The following is a 16,855-nucleotide window of genomic DNA, read 5'->3' on the forward strand; positions in this document are numbered from 1 at the left end:
TGAAACCCATGCATGAAAACAGGTGTATTAACTTTGATTTCCATTTACTTTCCTTTGTGTCACACAACAGTTATCACCTCTCTTCTCCTGGCTCTCTGTGAACTTTGTATTTGTCACTAGTCCGATAAGATACAGCCAGACAGTATGATTGATGCAGGGTGTAATACCACAGATCACAGCTAAAAACATGACAGTTAGACCTCCTGTTCACGATAGAAATGGGACCTTGTAATTTTCTTTGAAATTTGTATTTTTAAACAATTTTGAGGACAGACATAAAAAAATCAAAAACCTCTCTGAGTTTCCGTAAATTTCTGTGTTTATCCTTTTGCCAAATAGTATAGATAATGAAGTCCGTATTTGTATTTTGATATCCAGTGTAAGCAGTAAAAAGCTATTTGAACTGCTGTATTTAAATTACTTTTATATTCCTTCCCATCTTCCTACTTTCCATCTCCTCTCATTCAGAAAAAGGAGATACTGGTATGATAACCAGCTTTCCTGCTTCAAATTTCTTCTTTGCCTTCCATCCATCGTGTGTTAAATGTTAGAATACTGTAACAATTTTGTTCAAGTATAGTAGTATGAATTCTACATATTTACAAATAAAGCAAAGGGTGTATTATTACTTTTTAAAAGGAACACCTACAGTTTTGATTTAAAGAGTGAAGTCTCATTGCATGTTTAAGATGGAATTCAATTCAGTTAAGTTTACACGCAGCTTTCTTAGAACGAATCTGTTGCATAACATAATACACGATTATAACTGGGGCTTAGGTTTTTATAGCAAACTTAATCATAAAACTTGTTATTCAGATGTGGTTCAGAGATACTGGTCCAAAATACCCTTTAACAATCAGAATATCAAATTCCACAGGCATAGTTGATAAAGGGAAAAGTCAACAGTTGCAGGAGACTATTCCAAGCATCTGAAAAAGGAGCAAAAGCCCTTTAAAACAATTCTTAGTGAAATAAAGCAAGAAAAATGTGACCTAGCGGTAACAGAAAGCTCACTCCAAAATAATAGTTACTGAATACAGCCCGGGTCCCCAAATTAGAATCTCCATCTGGGCAAGTATTTCCTTTAAAAACCCCAAACTTTAGAACGTAGTGATTAATTAAAAAAAAATTATTATGGAAAATTTCAAGCACACATGAGAGCAGAGGTCACAATATAATAAACTCCTTGTACCCATCACTCAGCTTTAATAGTTATCAGGGAATTGCCAGTCTTGTGTCATCTGTACCCCACCCACCCCCAGATTATTTTGAAGTAAATCTCAAACATCACATTATTTCATCTGTAAATATTTCAGTGTGTTTCTCTAAAAGATAAAGACTTATAAAAAACCATAGGCACGACACCATTATCACACCTAAAAAATTAACAGTAATTCCTTAATGTCATCAAATATGCAGCCAGTGTTCATATTTCACATTTCCTCAATTGTCTTAGAGCTTTTGGTTTTGCTTTTACGGTTTGTTTGAATTTGGATCCAAATAAGTTACTTATGCTGTGATTGGTTGATACGCCTCTTGAACATCCATCAATTTTCTCCTCTCTCCCCTCCCTCCCTCCCTCCCTCCCTCTCTCTCTCTCTCTCTCTTTCTCTTTTCCTTGCAATCTTTTGTTGAGAGAATAAGTCATTTGTTCTTTAGAGTTTCCCACTGTCTGGATTTTGCTAATGGGGTTCCCAAGGTGTCACCTAATCTGTTTCTCTGTTCCTTATATGTCTTGTACATTGGTTATTAGATCTAGAGTCTCGACTGGTGTCAGGATCACCGTCTATTTCATAGGTGGTATGTGAACTTCCACCAAGAGATTCATAATGTCTTGTCTCCCTAATTGATTCGCCTTTACATGATTTTGGTGCAAGTTTACAAGTCATTTTTAGGTGCTGAGAACTTGACTCTCAGGCACAAAGCTGCTCTATTTGGAGTGAGGATGGGAGCCCCAGAGCCCTGTGCCCCTGAGCCATCCCCTCTCATCTCTCTTTGTCCCCTGCATCTGCTAAGAAACCTCCTGGGAATACCAGGTTGCTGGAAGAACCTAGTTTGAAACCCACGACTGTAAGCAATGTTTGAAGCCACATTAAACTGTGAACCAGAAGCTGCTGGACTCTCCAGCAAAGACTAATCACTTTTAGTTACACAGTTGGAATTTGGGGAACTTAATTCTTTTGTTCTTGGCACAAAAGACTTAATCTTTAATTCCATAGTCACAAAGTCTACGATTTCAGCTGTTAATTAATACAGAGTTCCTGCTTTTTGAATATTTTAAGCATATTTTTTCCAAAGATAGAAATAACTTTTCTCCATAATGAGAAATGTAATAAGTGCCCACAATAAAAGTGAATACTTAGACCAGGGCTTCTCCATCTCTGTACTAACATTTTAGACCCGATAACTGTTGTGAGTCTGTCCTGTGCTTTGTAGGGTGTTTAGTAGTATCCCTGGCCTCTTCCCACTGGATGCCAGCAGCATTCTACTAGTCGCGACCACCTAAAATGTCTCCAGACATTGCCAAATGCCCCTGGGCGGCAGAGTCACCCTCTGTTGAGAATCACTGATTTAGACAAACCAGAAAAGTATAAAAAACAAAGTTTGCAGAAAAGCCACCCAGTTTGCAGACTTTCAGTCCATGGAATACAGAGGAGGACTTGCAAGACTAGGGATGGAGCTGAAAGCCACAGATAGATAGCTGGCACGAGCCCTTGGACTTTAAATAGCATCGAACAGGGATCCATGAGACACAGTAATACTCTATTGTGAGTGTGTCGATCTTACAGAAGGTAGTGGGGACAACTCTCAGCTCAAGTACCTCCTAAGTGAGGTGGGGCACATCAACACACAAGATTAAAATGTATAAGCTGCCCGCCTTCCAATGGGGCACTACAGCTTTCCCGAGTCAGGGCCACGTGTGCTTTCTGTGTGTATGTAGGCTGCAGCTATCAGAATAGACAGGTGTAGGAGAGGATTATTACACAGACCTCGTGTGTGCTGAGGTGGCTAGAGAGCATGCAGTTATTTACAACTTTATTCAGCCTTGTGGAAGCAAATGCAAAGCTTATTCTTTACGGATACTTATATCTCAGAATTAAATTTTTTATATTGTACCCTGGAAACCTCTGTTAGACCCATGTGTGCTTTTTAACTTTTGGAAAACTGAAGGAGATACTCTTGGGGATTTTTAGTCAGCCAGGGCCGTGTAACTAAAAATGCAAGTTCTCGGAAACACCTTAACTCCATCAAGTTCAATATCAATGAATACCTCAAGGTTATTTGTTGGTACTTAGTGAAATCTGGGTCTTGCGGTTAACAGCCAACAGGTTGAGGGTCTGATGAATAAGATTAGGTGCAGGATATGAAGACAGGATTAAAACAAGAGTTAGCGAAGGGAGAAACATGACTTTATAATTTTTGCCTGGAGCTGTACTCATTTAAGACAAAATGTTTTATGATAAAAAGTCCACAAATACATTTTTTAAAATAAATTTATTTATTTGTTTGTTTTTATTTTTGGCTGTGTTGGGTCTTCGTTGCTGGGCACGGGCTTTCTCTTGTAAGAGTAGCGGGGGCTACTCTTCCTTGCAGTGCGCGGGCTTCTCATTGTCGTGGCCTCTCTCGTTGTGGAGCACGGGCTGTAGAGCGCAGGCTCAGTAGCTGTGGCGCACGCACTTAGCTGCTCCTCGACATGTGGGATCTTCCCTGGCCAGGGTTCGAGCCCATGTCCTCTGCATCGGCAGGCGGATGCTCAACCACTGCGCCACCAGGGAAGCCCCACAAATACATTTTTAAAAAAACCTCTGTTAGAATGTGTGCTCATTTTAGCGTTATCCCTCATTAGTGTTGTTCACCTCTTTGACGCCAAAGTGACTTAAATTCCTGATACATATGGAGGCATTGCTGTTGCACCTGTTCCTGGTTTCCGTTCCCTCTGGAATTGCCCCTTTGCTGTGTCCTACAGATTGATTACTTCAACAATCAGATCATCGTGGACCTCGTGGAGCAGCAGCACAGGGGCATCATTGCCATCCTGGATGACGCCTGCATGAATGTCGGCAAAGTCACCGATGAGATGTTCCTGGAAGCGCTTAACAGTAAATTGGGCAAACATGGTCATTTTTCCAGCCGAAAGGTAGTGTGTATAATGAGAACTTCCTCTCATTTTGATCATTAAGATTTTCCTCATTGTTTGACAGAATTAAATGACTTTATATGTCGGGTTGAAAGAATGTCCACTCAAGTGAGAAGGACCATAAACATCCATGAAATGATGTATTGCTGTGGATAAATTCTGCCTTTCTGGTTTATAGGATAGCAAGATTGATAGACATCATAATGTCCAGGAGAGGGAGCTCTAGACTATTCAATTTGCTAGAGGTAGGAAAAATGAACATGATTCTTTAGAAAGCATGATGTCATTTATAACCAATAGATACAGAGTCCTTGTTCATGTGCTAGGATTTTGCTCCTGCATCTGATAATTCTGGCACTGAAAATAGCTTTTGTCCTTGACTTTTTACTGTAATCCTCAGTTACAAAAATGTAGTATGTGTTCTCTGCTGTAGTTCTCCCGACTATGTGACTTTCTTGAAAACAGAGAAATTCTAGCTGAAATCCTAGTGTTACAAGGAAACTGGTTCCTTAAATGAATGGTTATCCTTCTTAAGTCCCCAATTTTCACATTCTAAAAATGTTACAAGCAGATCGTATCTCCATGATAGTTGGTGGCAGTCGTGGTTATCCGACATTTGCGCTGTGCCTTGCATATAGTATGTTTGCCGTAATACTTGGCATAGAAGAGACACGCCATCACCCCTAGGTGTTCCCTACAAATGTAGGCTTGTCTAACAACCATAAACTGAAGGAAAAACAGGCCCCATTCTTCTTCACTTCCAGAAGGAAAGGGGCCAACGTTTCTGCTCCTCCATAATTCCATATAAATCTATGACCCACTGCCACTTTTTAGCATGAATAAATCTGGATTCTGACTTTGTCCCTTCTGAAATTATGTAATCAGAACAGTAAGATTCCCCAACTAACTGGAGAAAGCACAGATCATCAAGAAATAGATTACTGGCTGATATTTATTTTAGACTAGTTTATTTCTAAAATATTCTCCTTGGTCTGTTACTGAGGACTAACTTGTAGCGTGCTGTAAGTCAGCTTTCAGATGCTACAGTCTGATCTTTGACATTAGGGGTCTAGGTAGGGTTATTCCTTCAGTCATTTCCTATTTATAACACAGATACTTAAGTGCGTCTCATTTTCCAGGTACAATCCTGGGTGCTGGGGACAGAGCAGTGAGCCAAGTTAGAAGCCACGTAAATAATTCAGAGTGGTGCTTTTAAAGACGGCATGATTACAGGGCAAATGTCCTGTCTCTGAGGGGTTGGGTGTAAATGTCCTTTATAGTCACAATTCAGGTTTTGGAGACTCGCCTGGCATTGGTAGACAATCTGTGTTTGTTAAATTCAGTTGAATTGGTCACAATCATACCAAAGAGATCTTATGAAATATTGAATTCCAAACTAAAACAGGCAAGGCTCCACTTTGTTTAAATAAATAACTATGATTCTCATGTGAGAAATCACTTCATTTTGTTATGTTTCACCTTGGCCATTTATACACTCGGATTTATCAACCAAATATTTTGAAATATAATTTCATATTTACAGTAGAAACTGTACGTACGGTACTTTTAAGCAGCTGCTACTGACTTGATAGGAAATGCTAAATAGTAATTTATCTGTGGAGGTGGAATTTTTTTTTTTTTTTTTTTTTTTTAATGTGGGAGCCCAGGTTTTCCCAACTCTCAGACCAGGTGGCTCCTTTCTCCCTCAGCATCCTCCCCCAGACAAATCCTGAGACGGAAGTTTTTTGTATGTTCTTTTCTGGGATTTTTGCCTAATGAAGGAAAGAAATGAAATAACCAAGCTGTCAGGATATTTTCATCACTATGCGTCTTTCTGTTAAATAAATGCTATTATTCTGTATGTTAAAGCAGGTATTATCATTGCTATTGGTTATTAATGATTAGCTAGAATTACTGGCAGGTTAAATAAGGAGTTTCTGGCTTATGCTTATTTAGGGGCTAAATTGTTTCTCATGCCTTAAAGTTATCATGGAGAGGCAGGCAGATGATCCAATAAACCATAAAATAACTGTAAAATATTATTAACATATCAAGTTGAATGATAAATACATAACTTATATTATTTTTTATAAAGTAAAGAAAAATCTAAAAACTTCTGTGTTTAGATCAGTTAAGACTTTGCAGGATCCAAATGTAAGAATATTCAATTATAATAGTATAGATATCTCTTGGGTCCTTTTCCTTTGGGCATTTGATAAGTAAAAGGGTTTTGTAAAAGTGGTTAATAAGAGAGAGAGAAGGAAAGAGGAATGTTAGACACTTTGGTCTCCATAGTTCATTTAACCTCCAGACCAACTCTCTGAAATAAGTGATTACTAAAGGAAACAGAGCAAGTAGGTGGGAGAGCCAAGATTGGAACCTCAGAAGTCTGACACTGACTTCCTATAATTATTCATTTGTTGAATTAATAGGCTAATTATTCCTTTAATAATCTAGACATCCACATAGAACCCACCGACCTGGTTAGGGTTGTTTGTTGTCTGACACTACAAGTCAAGTGGTGTTTGTATGTAACTGCACTCGATGCTTAGGGATTCTTAGACGTCTGCTTTTGAATCTGTAGGATATCAAGTGATCCTTCACAGGGCGGTCAAAGAATCTAGGTGCTACTGTAATAAGGAAATTGCAGAAAGTTATAGAGACCCAGGGCTATATAAAAACTGCCTTCCCATAAAGTTCCTCTTCAGTGAGAAACAGCCGCAGAAGGTTGATCTGGGAAGCGATAGACCTGGAGTCCCGGCTTAGCAGAAGACAGGTGAGCCAGGTTGTTGTGTACATAGGAGAGTACAGACATTGCATTCAGTCCCAAGAATCCTTCCCAGAGCTACCGCTTACCAGCTGGACCTTGGGCCCGTTACCTAATCTCTTTGAACCTTAGTTTCCATGTATGTAAAAGAGAGCCCATAATACTTAGTTTAGATGTCAGTTGTGAGTATGGAATGAGATGTCCATGCCTAGGAGGTAGCAAACCCTCAATATGGTCCTCCTTAAGTGGGACATGGAGGAGAAAGAGACTCTGTCAGTCAAGGTAGGCTGGGCTGTGTTAAGATAGCAGCCAAGATTTAAGTGTCATAGACAATAGAAATCTGGTTCCCTCCCAGGGAACCAGACTTCTTCCATCTTCTGGCTCTTCCAGCCCCTGGGGACTATCCTTCTCTGCATCCAACTAGTGGGAGGTGAAAAGAAAGTACAGAGGAGAATCACCCACTTCTTACCTGCTTTGGCCTTGAACAGCCTCAGCTCACTTGAACTCACCTTCCATCATCCAGAACTTGGTCCCTCGGCCAAGAAATGAAGTCTGACTATGTGGACCTCTGGTGAAAGTTCTCGGTCTTTACCACATGTGCCAAATTAAATCAAGCCCCACTCAGTGTGATTTCCTTCCTAATGATATCGTGATTTGTGACATGATTATCCTCTCCTCTTAAGTTGGAATATATTTTTAGGAAAGAGAGAATGTCTGTTTTCAAGATCATCCCCTTCTTGATTTCTTAGCTCTGCGCCTCGGACAAAATCCTGGAGTTTGACCGAGATTTTCGAATTCGACATTACGCAGGTGACGTGGTGTGAGTATCTTACTGTGGTACCCGATGTGATGACTTGCATGCAGCCTCGCTTCAGAAAATATAGTCAAGGAAAATGGAAATTGCTTTTTGTATTCATTTGCATTTTCCAGCCATTTCATATGCCAGTATATTTTAATTTCTTCACTTAAAACATTGCCATAGCTTCATTCATCCCTTGCTTTTCAAACATTTATTGAAGACACACCACGTGACCATACACAGTTCCTGGCATTGTTGGCACTCAGTCAGAATCAGCTGCTGGTTAAATAAACCATGGAAGTATGTTAAGAACTGGGATAGAAAGGTGGGTAATATGGGCCGTGCCCTGAAGAAGCTAACAGTTTAGTGGAGGACACAGGCAGAATACATGATAAGTCGTTATAACGGAGAACAGAAAGGGTTAAATTGGAGACACGCAAGGCATTATGGGAACACTGAGGAGGAGTAATTAACCCAGAGTGAGGAGTGTGGCCAAGCCTTGTAGGAAGTGATGTCCCAGCTGAGTCCTAGAAGTAAAAGAGGCTTAGTCAGAAGACAGAATTAGGAAGAGAAGAGTAAGAGAGGGCATTCCAAGCAGAAGAGACAGCAGGCCTGCAGGCCCAGAGGTGAAAGTCACCATTGTACATAAAGAACTACTAGTGGTTGGGTAACTATATGAGCAAAAACCAGTTTACCATATGAATTTTCAAGTGTTATTTGAAAAAGTGAAATTCTCACAAGCTACGTTTTCTGATTATAATACAATAAAAGTAGAAATTGGGGAAGAAAATGAAACTAAAAAAATATAACCACCTTAGTATTTTCATTTCCTAGGGCTGCTGTAACAAATGACCACAAATTGGTGACGTAAAACAGTAGAAATTTATTCTTTCACAGTTCTGGAGGCCAGAAGTTAGAAATCTAGGAGTCGGCAGGGCCACACTCTGGAGGCTTTAGAGGATTGTTCCTTGCTTTCCCCAGCGTCTGGTGGCTGCCAGCATTCCTTGGTTTGCAGCTGCATCACTCCAGTCTCTGCCTCTGTGGTCACACTGCCTCTTCCTCTTCAGGGTGTCTGTGTTAAATCTGCCTCTGTCTTAAAACTGCACTTGTGTTGGCATTTAAGGCCCACCTGAATACACGGGATGAATTTCTCCTCCCAAGGTCCTTAACGTAATCACATCTTTTACCATATAAGGTGACATTCGCAGGTTCCAGGGAATTTGACATGGTTGTCTTTCAAAGGTGGCATTTTCCAGTCTGCTACACTTACTATGTTTTGCCCACCCAACACTCACTGCTTACTATCTTGTTTTTGTTTGAAGTCCCCTCTTTTCCTTTCTGCTTATTTTTTACATTAGGAATTCTATTCATGTAACCCATTACAGGAAGAAATTAAACAACAACAGAAAGCAAATGATTGTCTCTATAGATGCCAAAAAGACATTTGAGGAAATTTTAATAGCTGTTCCTGATTTAAATTAAAACTCTAGAATCATAAAATAAAATGGCTCAAAATTATCATCCCCCCTCTGTCAAACTAGCCGTTAGTGCTGGGATGGCGCCATTATCCGCTTTTTCTGGTGCTATTTCCGGGTTCCAGAATACTGAAGAGGGAAGATCCAGTACCACACAGATACCTGCCTCTGAAAATCCAGGCCTCACTTATAGGGTACTTTTTATACAGCCCAGGTTGGCATAACTGCAGAGCTGGACAGAGGCCTTAGAGAACATGCAGGGCATGAAGAAATTTATGCAGAGTGTGTAAAATTCTTACCCAAGGTCACACAGCGAGTGTATGGAACAGCTGAGACAATAACTAAGCTTTCAGACTCGCAGTCCAGAAAGCTAGCCAGCCCCACAGGGGAATATTTGATGCCTCAGACTTACCCTCCTCTTCTTAAGCTCTTCTTAAGCTCTTCTTAACCCTTTTTCAGATTTTTGCTGGGTATCTTCTGTGAGCACAATACTTTATAAAGTATGGTCCCTGCCCACAAAGAGCTTTCCATGTAAGATGCATACGTACATACGTGGTTGTGTGCATGTAGTTATTAACACACACTCCCATATATATACACACATACACACATCTATATGCATACACTGATACAGCAAAAGATGGTTGAACATAATTGCCATATGAGTAATAATGTGTTGTCAGAATTCAGAATAAGCAAATGATATAATACTTCTAACTGTGTGTGGTAAACCCAGGAAGGCAGATGCTGGTCCTTGGGTGCTAGGAATTATTTTTATAGGAAAAAGGGGAAAGGAGGCTAAAACTATTTAGGAAGTAGTAACTAGGCCCATTTGACTGGAGTGTATCCTTTGGTGGCATAGAGAAGTAGAAACACCTAGAAAAGTAGATTGAGATCAAATCACAATGAGTCTTAAAGGCCAAAATAAGGAGTTTGAAGTTTGAATTGTATGGGTCCAGTGATAGGTGAAGAGTCAGGTGACTTCAAGGGCTCAGTCAGAAGAGACTTGCAGGTATTAGGAAGAAGACCGAGGTTGGAGGACGCAAGGAACTAATTTTGGACCTGACGGCCTTAAAGTATGCCCACGGGCAGCACAGCCTGAAGGAACGTTCTTGCAGAAGTAGACATGTAAGGCTGGAACATTGGTGCGAGGTCAGGGTTCGATGCGATTGACAAGGAAGACGGTACAGTCAGGCAAGAAAGGAGAGCTGGAAGCAGTGGCTGCCTCTGTAGGGTTGCTACTTACCCAGCCTCCTCTCAGCCTGCTGTACTCATGTAGAACCCTCCCTTCCTGTTATCCCCCGCTCATCCCCCAGTTTTCTCCCTCTAGAGCCATGCCAGTCACCGCAGCAGAGCAACCCCCATTCCTACCTTTGTCACCAGCTGCAATCTCAGCTGGACCTTCAAGACGTTGCTCGCGTCCCTTTCTCCAAACCATGGACACTGACCTTTTCACTTCCTCTTGAGCACTCCTCGCATGTGCCTGCTCCCGCCCTTTCATTTAATCGGTTTCCCTGTGTGATCTGCCTTCCTCTTTCTCTTCTGCTTATCCAAATCTTACCATCCTTTGCAGTTCTTCTTGGATTCTTTTCTCCCACCCTGAGCACAGTGAGCAAGCCTTAGGCAAGTCATTTGACCTCCCTACGGATGAGACTGTTAGATCCTGTACGTTGCCGTTTTGCTTTTATCTTAGGAATGCTGGATGATAAATACAGCTGTCTTTTTAAAAGTCATCGCCTTGAGGTAAGCAACAAACCAGTAGAGAATGATGATCTTAATCATAATGATGACACTGATGTTTGCTCTCCTTTTGAGGACTAGAAACAGCACCCACTCTGTACAGGAGGTGAATTTGTTATTCTTTAACCCAGCACTGGGTGGACAGTATTAGCTCTATAGATGATTGGTTGCATAATTTAACTGTGGAAAGGCGTGTAGACTTCTAGAAAAGCTGAAAAGTGGCTCTCGCTTGGTGAATAATGTGTTTTCTTTTTCTTTTTTCTCAACTAGCTATTCTGTCATTGGTTTTATTGACAAAAACAAAGACACTTTATTTCAAGATTTCAAGCGCCTCATGTATAACAGGTAGGATTGAAATTGTATTATTTGTCTTTATGTTAAGCTCTTTGACATGTATATTACATAATATGTATGCACGTTATTTTATGTGATAATTTTAAGAGTTTCTGGTAATTTTTCTAGTTCTGCTTGACCATACTTAATGAGTGAAATAATATATTACTTTATGATGATAAAATCTGTAAACTTAGGGCAGGAACCCTGTTATTAATATGATGTTCCTTGATTTCCCTTGGGTCGCCTCAGTTTCTCTGTTCATTGCCGCCATCCTCCAGCACCCCCGCCCGTGTACGCAGCAGTCCCCCGGCCAGGCCAGTGGCCATGGGAGAGTGTCAAATAACCTCTGGCCCAGCCGAAAGCTTTACATACTCAGATTCCCACTGTAGTGTCTTTGTAGTGTCTCCAGCCAAGGGACCACCCTAATATCACAGTGGCTGTGGTGTCAGTGGTGACAGATCCTGAGTGGTCAGAATCTTCTCACAATCCAAGAAAATGGGAAAAATCTGTGGAGAAATAAAACCAGGCAGAGGAGAGCAAGTTCACACCCAGTACGGATACCTTGGAAAGAAGGCCTACGAAGAAGAGAAGCTTCCTAGCCAGCTGCTCCTTTTGGATTAAAGTGTTGTCGCTCATGTATTAAGTCTACTCAGCCTGTTGGTCAGTAGTTCAGACAAGGTATATGGTGCACCTCTGAGCTACACTTTCTTCTGTGCTCTTGGGGTACAAAGCCCCTGCCCTCCCGAGGTCTTTTATTCTAGTGGAGATGACAGTTAATAAAACAATAAAACAACGAACTTTCAGGTGGTAACAAGTGCTGTGAAGAAAAGTAAAGTAGGTGAGAGATTGAAGGGTACAGACCAGGAAGGGCCGGGGAGGCATTACGGGTAGGGTGGTCGGAAAAGGCTTCTTAAAAGAGAGGTCATTTGAGCTGAGACCTGAGTGAAGTGAGAGCGTGAACCATGAACATGGCGGGGAAGAGAGGGAGAGCATTCAGGCAGAGAGAAGGGCTAGTTCACCAAGGCATTAAGGTGGGAATGAGCTTGGGTGTGTTGAGGACGGGAGGAAGGCCAGTGTGGCTGAAATCAGTGAGGGGAGGGGAGAGCGATTGGGAATGACTGCAGAGAGGTCCACAGGGCCCAGCTCATGAAGAGTCCCTGAGCCAAGCATGATGGGAAGCCATTGGAATGGATGATGTGATATGATCTCTATTTTAAAGAAATCATTGGAGCCGCTGTGTAAAACCCAGACTGTAAAGGGCAAGAGTAGACATGCAGAGACCAAGTAGGAGGCTCGTTTAGTGATCCAGGCTGAGGCATGGATGGGGTTACAGAGATGATGAAAAGTGGTCTGAGTGGGTGATGTTCTGAAAGTAGAGCCAGCAAGATTTGCTGGTGGATAGGATGTGTGATGTGAGAAAAACAGAAATCAAAGACGATGCCTGAGCAATGGGGAAGGGATGCTTGACTGTGGGAAAGACAAGAGGAGGCGCTCATTTTGGGGGGAAATCAATAGTTTCGTTTTGGATATGTTTTGTCGGAGGTGCGTTTTGGGCATCCGGTTGAAAATGCCAAATAGGCGATTGTTTGTGTGCATTTAGGGCTCAGAGTAGAGGCGGGACTAGAGATGTAAATTCATGGTCACCAGTCTGTTGATAGTATTTAAAGCCATAGTCCTGGGTGAGTTTGTCTAGGGTGAGCAGAGAGAAAAAATAAAAGAGAGAAGAGGTTGGTTGAAAGATGAATCCCTGAGATACTCTACCATTTCGAGTCAAGCAAGGAAAGAGGAACTAGCAAAGGAAACTGAGAGCACGCCTGTGAGTTAGGAAGAAAGCCAGGAATCTGGTGTCAGGGAGGCCAGGTCAAGTAAAAAAGATAAACTGTGTCAAACACTGTCAAGAGCAGAGTCCTGTGAGGACCAAGATTCACCATTGGATTTGCAAACATGAAGGTCATTGGGACCCTGACAACACTGGCTTCAGTAGAGTCGTGAAGACAAGATGTCTGACGGAAGCAGGCGCAAGAGAATGCAGAAAATGAGAATGTGGAGAAGGTGTGTTTCAACAGTTCTTTCAAGAGGTTTTGGTATAAAATGGTTCATCTGTATGGATGAAGCCTCCAAGAGCAGAGATGGAGCCGTCACCACTAGAAAGTCACAGAGATGTGGGAATGTGAGAGGGGACCCATGTAAGGGCTGGTTTGGGGAGAAGAGAGTTTCAGAAAGAAGTTTCAATGCTCGGTTTATCAGGTAAGATGCACCCATTTTGAGAGAGAAATCAAAGAGTCTGGCGTTGCTCTGTGTGTAGAAAATGTCAAAAAGTCAAATCGGAAAAACGGCCTCAGTCGGCCAGTGACAAAGTCAGGGTGTGTTGCCCGGGGAAGGCAGCAGGCTGTGTACCAGGAGGCTGCACAGGGTGGCATTGGTTACCTTCTTGAATTATCACAGCCCAGAGGTTCAGCTCACAGAGAACAGCTGCACCTTCTAGTGGTGGATTCACGTAACCCCCAGCTCACAGGACCAATGCAGAAACAGACCAGCGAGCGGGTTTATTTCCAGTGGGCAGTCTAACGGTCTCATGGTATGGAACACTTGCATGGGGATAACAGGCTCTTCTTCCCTATTGGAAAACCTGCCTGGGAAGTCAAATAGAACTCTGTTAACTGACCGTGAAAAATATCACCTATAGAATGCTTAATTGCTTGATAAGCCTGGAATCAGAACAAAGGAACTTAGATAAATCCAACAATTAAGGGCATCAGTCTAAGATGAATCCATTTCACAACAGGGATGGTCTTGCCAAAGGTATAAAAACATTAAAAGTCTGTTCATTGCAACTTGTATATATCTCCGTAGTAGGAAGGGCCTTGCCAGGGGGATGGAAAGTCTTGAAATGATTTTGGTTAAAACCATCCTCCTAGATGGTGTTTAGATGGGCTACCTTTGCCTTTTCGATGCTTCCATGGCTAAATGACCTTTCCAAATTCAATCCTTTCTTTCTGTATATCTGTTTAAAGCGTAATCCCTGGACCTCTAGTTCTGTAGAGTATCCGTGCATGGGTGCAGACACATGCATGTGTGTGTATATATAAAGGGAAGGAGGCAAGGAGCAAGCAGGTGGCATGCGAGGTGCACAGATCGCTCTACCACTCTCTCGTTAGCCAGCTAAGTTCCGCCTTATCTGTTATATGTACTGGGTTTCTGGATAAATAAGCTTCCCTTTTAAGGGAAAGTTTCTTTTAAATAAGTTTGAAAAGTATGTTGACTTACTGGCCTGAAAGTTCTTTTTCTTTAAAACAATTGTATGTGTCTGTTTTGATTCATTATGCATCAGTTCTACTGTTTAATAATGTAATAATAATAAACATCTTATTTCCTTCATTCTCAACATTCCCCCCTCCCTTCATTCACAAGATAGTGTCTGAAACAAGACCAAAAGGGAGTAAGGTGCAGCTGAGGGCAGAAAAGCCAGTGATTTTCTGTCTTTGATGTGCATCAGGATTTTCAAAGTGCACACACTCTAGTTTCTGGAAATTCTATTCCAGAGGTGTTAGGAAGGCATCCAGGCATTGTGGGCACTAAAGGTTGAGAACCATTGCCTCAAGTTCTCTCTCTGCTAAAGATTGAAATGGAAAAGTTAAGGAAAAGCAATAAACATTTATGTGGTCTTTTTTTTTTTTTTTTTTTTTTTTTTGCGGTACGCGGGCCTCTCACCGTTGTGGCCTCTCCCGTTGCGGAGCACAGGCTCCGGACGCGCAGGCTCAGCGGCCATGGCTCACGGGCCCAGCCGCTCTGCAGCATGTGGGATCTTCCCAGACCGGGGCACAAACCCGTGTCCCCTGCATCGGCAGGCGGACTCTCAACCACTGCACCACCAGGGAAGCCCTATGTGGTCATTTTTATTGATACGTGTATCATTGGAAAATTATGGAATAGGAGTAGAAGGTAATAAAACTGGGTCCATGAACCACAGATCATGCATTATTTTATAGCCACTTTTGATGGTAGTTGTCCCAGCTTGCTGGCAATGGCGAGGGTTAGGACTGTTTTTCTTTTTCTGCCTTCATTCACAGACGCAGTCAGTCTTCACCTCACCGTTTATCTTCCTCACTCTTGTCATCCATTCTGGCAGTTTGCTGCTATTATTTAGAGCCTTTTTGTACAGAAATTTACTAGGTGTTTGGGGAACCAACTCAATTTTCTCAGTTTTATATCAGGAAAAGAAAAGTGGGCAAAATGATGGCAGCAGTAAACACAGTTAGAAAAAAAAAAAATCCATGTTAGGTCTTTTCTATTCTCAATCCCCAATTTAAAAAAAAAAATTCTGACGAGAGAAAAGTTTCCAGGATGCAAGCAACATTTCGAGTTCCAATTACTTTAAAATCAAAAGCACCCAATGTTGTGTTCGTTTCAGTTGTACAGCAAAGTGAATCAGTTACACATGTACATATATCCACTCTTTTTTAGATTCTTTTCCCATATGGGTCATTACAGAGTATTGTTTAGAGTTCCCTGTGCTATACAGTAGCTCCTTATTAGTTATCTATTTTATATATAGTAGTGTGTATATGTCAGTCCCAACACAACATTGTAAATCAACTATACTCCAATAAAAATTTTTAAAAAATCAAAAGCACCCAAAATGAAACAGGAAGAAAATCAGAGCCGAGACCACTGTACATGTTTATAAAAATTTCTCCACTGAGCCAAATAAATACAGTATATCATTTTTAGCCTGAAAACTGGCCTCAAGTACACTTTAAGAATTGGATTGCAGCCGTCTTAGTGTCACATCAATAAAATATTGTAACCGCAATGTTGTGAACACATTATGAACACAATGTTGTGTTCATAATTCAGCTGCAGTAAAGGGATTTACTAGATGACAATGTAAAAGTGGTTATTTTCTATTCCTATCTGTGCTTTTTGAAAGACCTGGCTTTTTGTGACCTATACTGTATGAATATTTGTTTCAATCAAAAGATGCTTTCTCTTTCATGACTTCTGCCCATGACATTGAGGATTGTTTTCCTACTAGGGTTTGTTCTCATTCTTTTAACGACCGCCAAAACCATTTTATTTTAGGTATATGGTACCAGAGCTATGCAACCATTTGAGGATCCTGCATAATAATAACATCGAGGTCACTTTAAAGAAGTTTAAAGGATTTTTCAAATGTGGTCTCGTTTGGACACAGCTCACTCTGTGGTGCAGTATCTGTAATTATACTCTCAGCCTAATTTTCTGGATGGAATCATTTTTCCAATCAGGGCTTGTGAGTTCTGTCTGCAATGCAATCGTGGCTCCCAGGATACAGTTCAACAGGATTGCTTAGCAATTCATATTCAGCTTATATGAATGTAGCATTCAAACCACTCTTTCTGTGCTTCTCAGTTCAAATCCTGTGCTGAAGAATATGTGGCCCGAAGGCAAACTGAGCATTACAGAGGTGACCAAGAGACCTCTGACTGCCGCCACCTTATTTAAGAATTCTATGATTGCTTTAGTAGACAACCTTGCATCAAAGGTAACTACTGTCTTTTTTAAATATCCATTTAATTTCATAGATTCCCTCTTGATGTATGTTATAGAGAATGTACGTG

General features: G+C 41.3%; 1 protein-coding gene across 3 annotated transcripts in view; it reads left to right on the forward strand.

The window, feature by feature from the left end:
* Positions 1-16,855, forward strand: part of MYO1D (myosin ID) — a 350,887-nt gene that overhangs the window by 120,136 nt on the left and 213,896 nt on the right. For 2 of the 3 annotated variants that reach the window (XM_030862141.3, XM_060290464.2), the window contains exons 11-14: positions 3,968-4,138; positions 7,655-7,725; positions 11,190-11,264; positions 16,647-16,779. In XM_030862141.3, the coding sequence (XP_030718001.1) occupies positions 3,968-4,138; positions 7,655-7,725; positions 11,190-11,264; positions 16,647-16,779 (450 nt within the window). Of the gene's footprint in view, positions 1-3,967; positions 4,139-7,654; positions 7,726-10,752; positions 10,923-11,189; positions 11,265-16,646; positions 16,780-16,855 lie in introns of those variants that run through there. The other variant, XR_009560338.2, reaches the window with a different exon arrangement.

This window comes from Globicephala melas, chromosome 20, assembly GCF_963455315.2.
Source record: "Globicephala melas chromosome 20, mGloMel1.2, whole genome shotgun sequence".
Classification (NCBI taxonomy): domain Eukaryota; kingdom Metazoa; phylum Chordata; class Mammalia; order Artiodactyla; family Delphinidae; genus Globicephala; species Globicephala melas.